We start from the raw sequence: 1173 nt of genomic DNA on the forward strand, positions 1-1173 counted from the left end.
CTCCAGGTCTTTTTCCTTTTATTTTTCGTGAAATTGCGCTACAGCGCCGAGATCTGGCGCTGCAGCGCCTGTTACCTTTGAATAGCACCCTCTCTGGAAGGGTATGGCCCTGCATCTCTAATGCCTTCAAGAATTGCGCTGCAGCGCCATCAAAGTGGCGCTGCAGCCCCTGGAACCTATTTATTTATTTATTTTTTAACGATTTCCACAGTTCATAATAAACTTAATATTTTACAAAATAAATAAAGTCTTCTAAAATAAATAAATAAAAATAATAAATAAAACACAATTAATAATCTAAATAAAAATTCTAAAACAATGGGTTGCCTCCCATTAAGTGCTTAATTTATCGTCTTTAGCTAGACATTGATGAAGCTTCATTTTCTGTCTTGGAGATACATCGTCTCCACCATCTTATTAATTTCACCAAAATAATGTTTCAACCTTTGTCCATTCACTTGAAAAAATGAACCATCATTATTTTTTAATTCCATAGAACCAAAAGGAGAAACTTTGGCGATAACAAACGGACCAGACCATCGTGACTTTAGCTTACTGGGAAATAACCTCAAACGAGAATTGAAAAGTAAAACTTGCTGTCCCAGCACAAACTCTCGCTTTAATATCATTTGATCATGATATTTCTTGGTCCTCTCCTTGTAAATACGAGCATTTTCATATGCATCATTCTGAAACTCCTCCATTTCATTCAGCTACAATAACCTCTTCTCACCCGCTGCTTGGTAATCAAAATTCAGCTTCTTGATCGCCCAATAGGCCTTGTGCTCCAATTCTACTGGTAAGTGACAAGCTTTTCCAAATACTAGTCAATAGGGAGACATACCGAGAGGAGTTTTGTACGTTGTCCTGTAAGTCCATAAAGAGTCATCAAGCTTTTGAGACCAATCCTTTCTATTTAAATTCACTGTTTTCTCCTAGATGGACTTGATCTCTCGGTTTGATACCATAACTTGGCCATTAGACTTGGGGTGATAGGACAAAGCCACCTTATGTCGAACACCGTACTTCATCAAGAGTGGTTTAATAACTTTGTTGCAGAAATGTGTTCCTTCATCACTTATTATTGCTCTTGGAGTTCCAAAATGATTAAATATAAATTTCTGCAGAAAAGAAGAAACCACCTTGGAATCATTTGTAGTAGTGGCTATCGCT

At 37.1% G+C, this 1173-nt stretch overlaps 1 protein-coding gene across 1 annotated transcript; it reads right to left on the reverse strand.

Moving 5' to 3' along the window:
* Window positions 1-377: 377 nt before the first annotated feature.
* On the reverse strand, window positions 378-704 carry LOC133824669 (uncharacterized). The gene has a single exon (XM_062257631.1). It carries the CDS (start codon window positions 702-704, stop codon window positions 378-380), a length of 327 nt encoding a protein of 108 aa, XP_062113615.1.
* Between the last annotated feature and the right edge of the window lie 469 nt (window positions 705-1173).

Source organism: Humulus lupulus, chromosome 3 (genome assembly GCF_963169125.1).
Source record: "Humulus lupulus chromosome 3, drHumLupu1.1, whole genome shotgun sequence".
Lineage (NCBI taxonomy): Eukaryota > Viridiplantae > Streptophyta > Magnoliopsida > Rosales > Cannabaceae > Humulus > Humulus lupulus.

Bases quoted from the DNA above. Each gene is read 5' to 3' on its own strand.
- LOC133824669 (XM_062257631.1), bottom strand. From the start codon at position 704: ATGGAGGAGTTTCAGAATGATGCATATGAAAATGCTCGTATTTACAAG.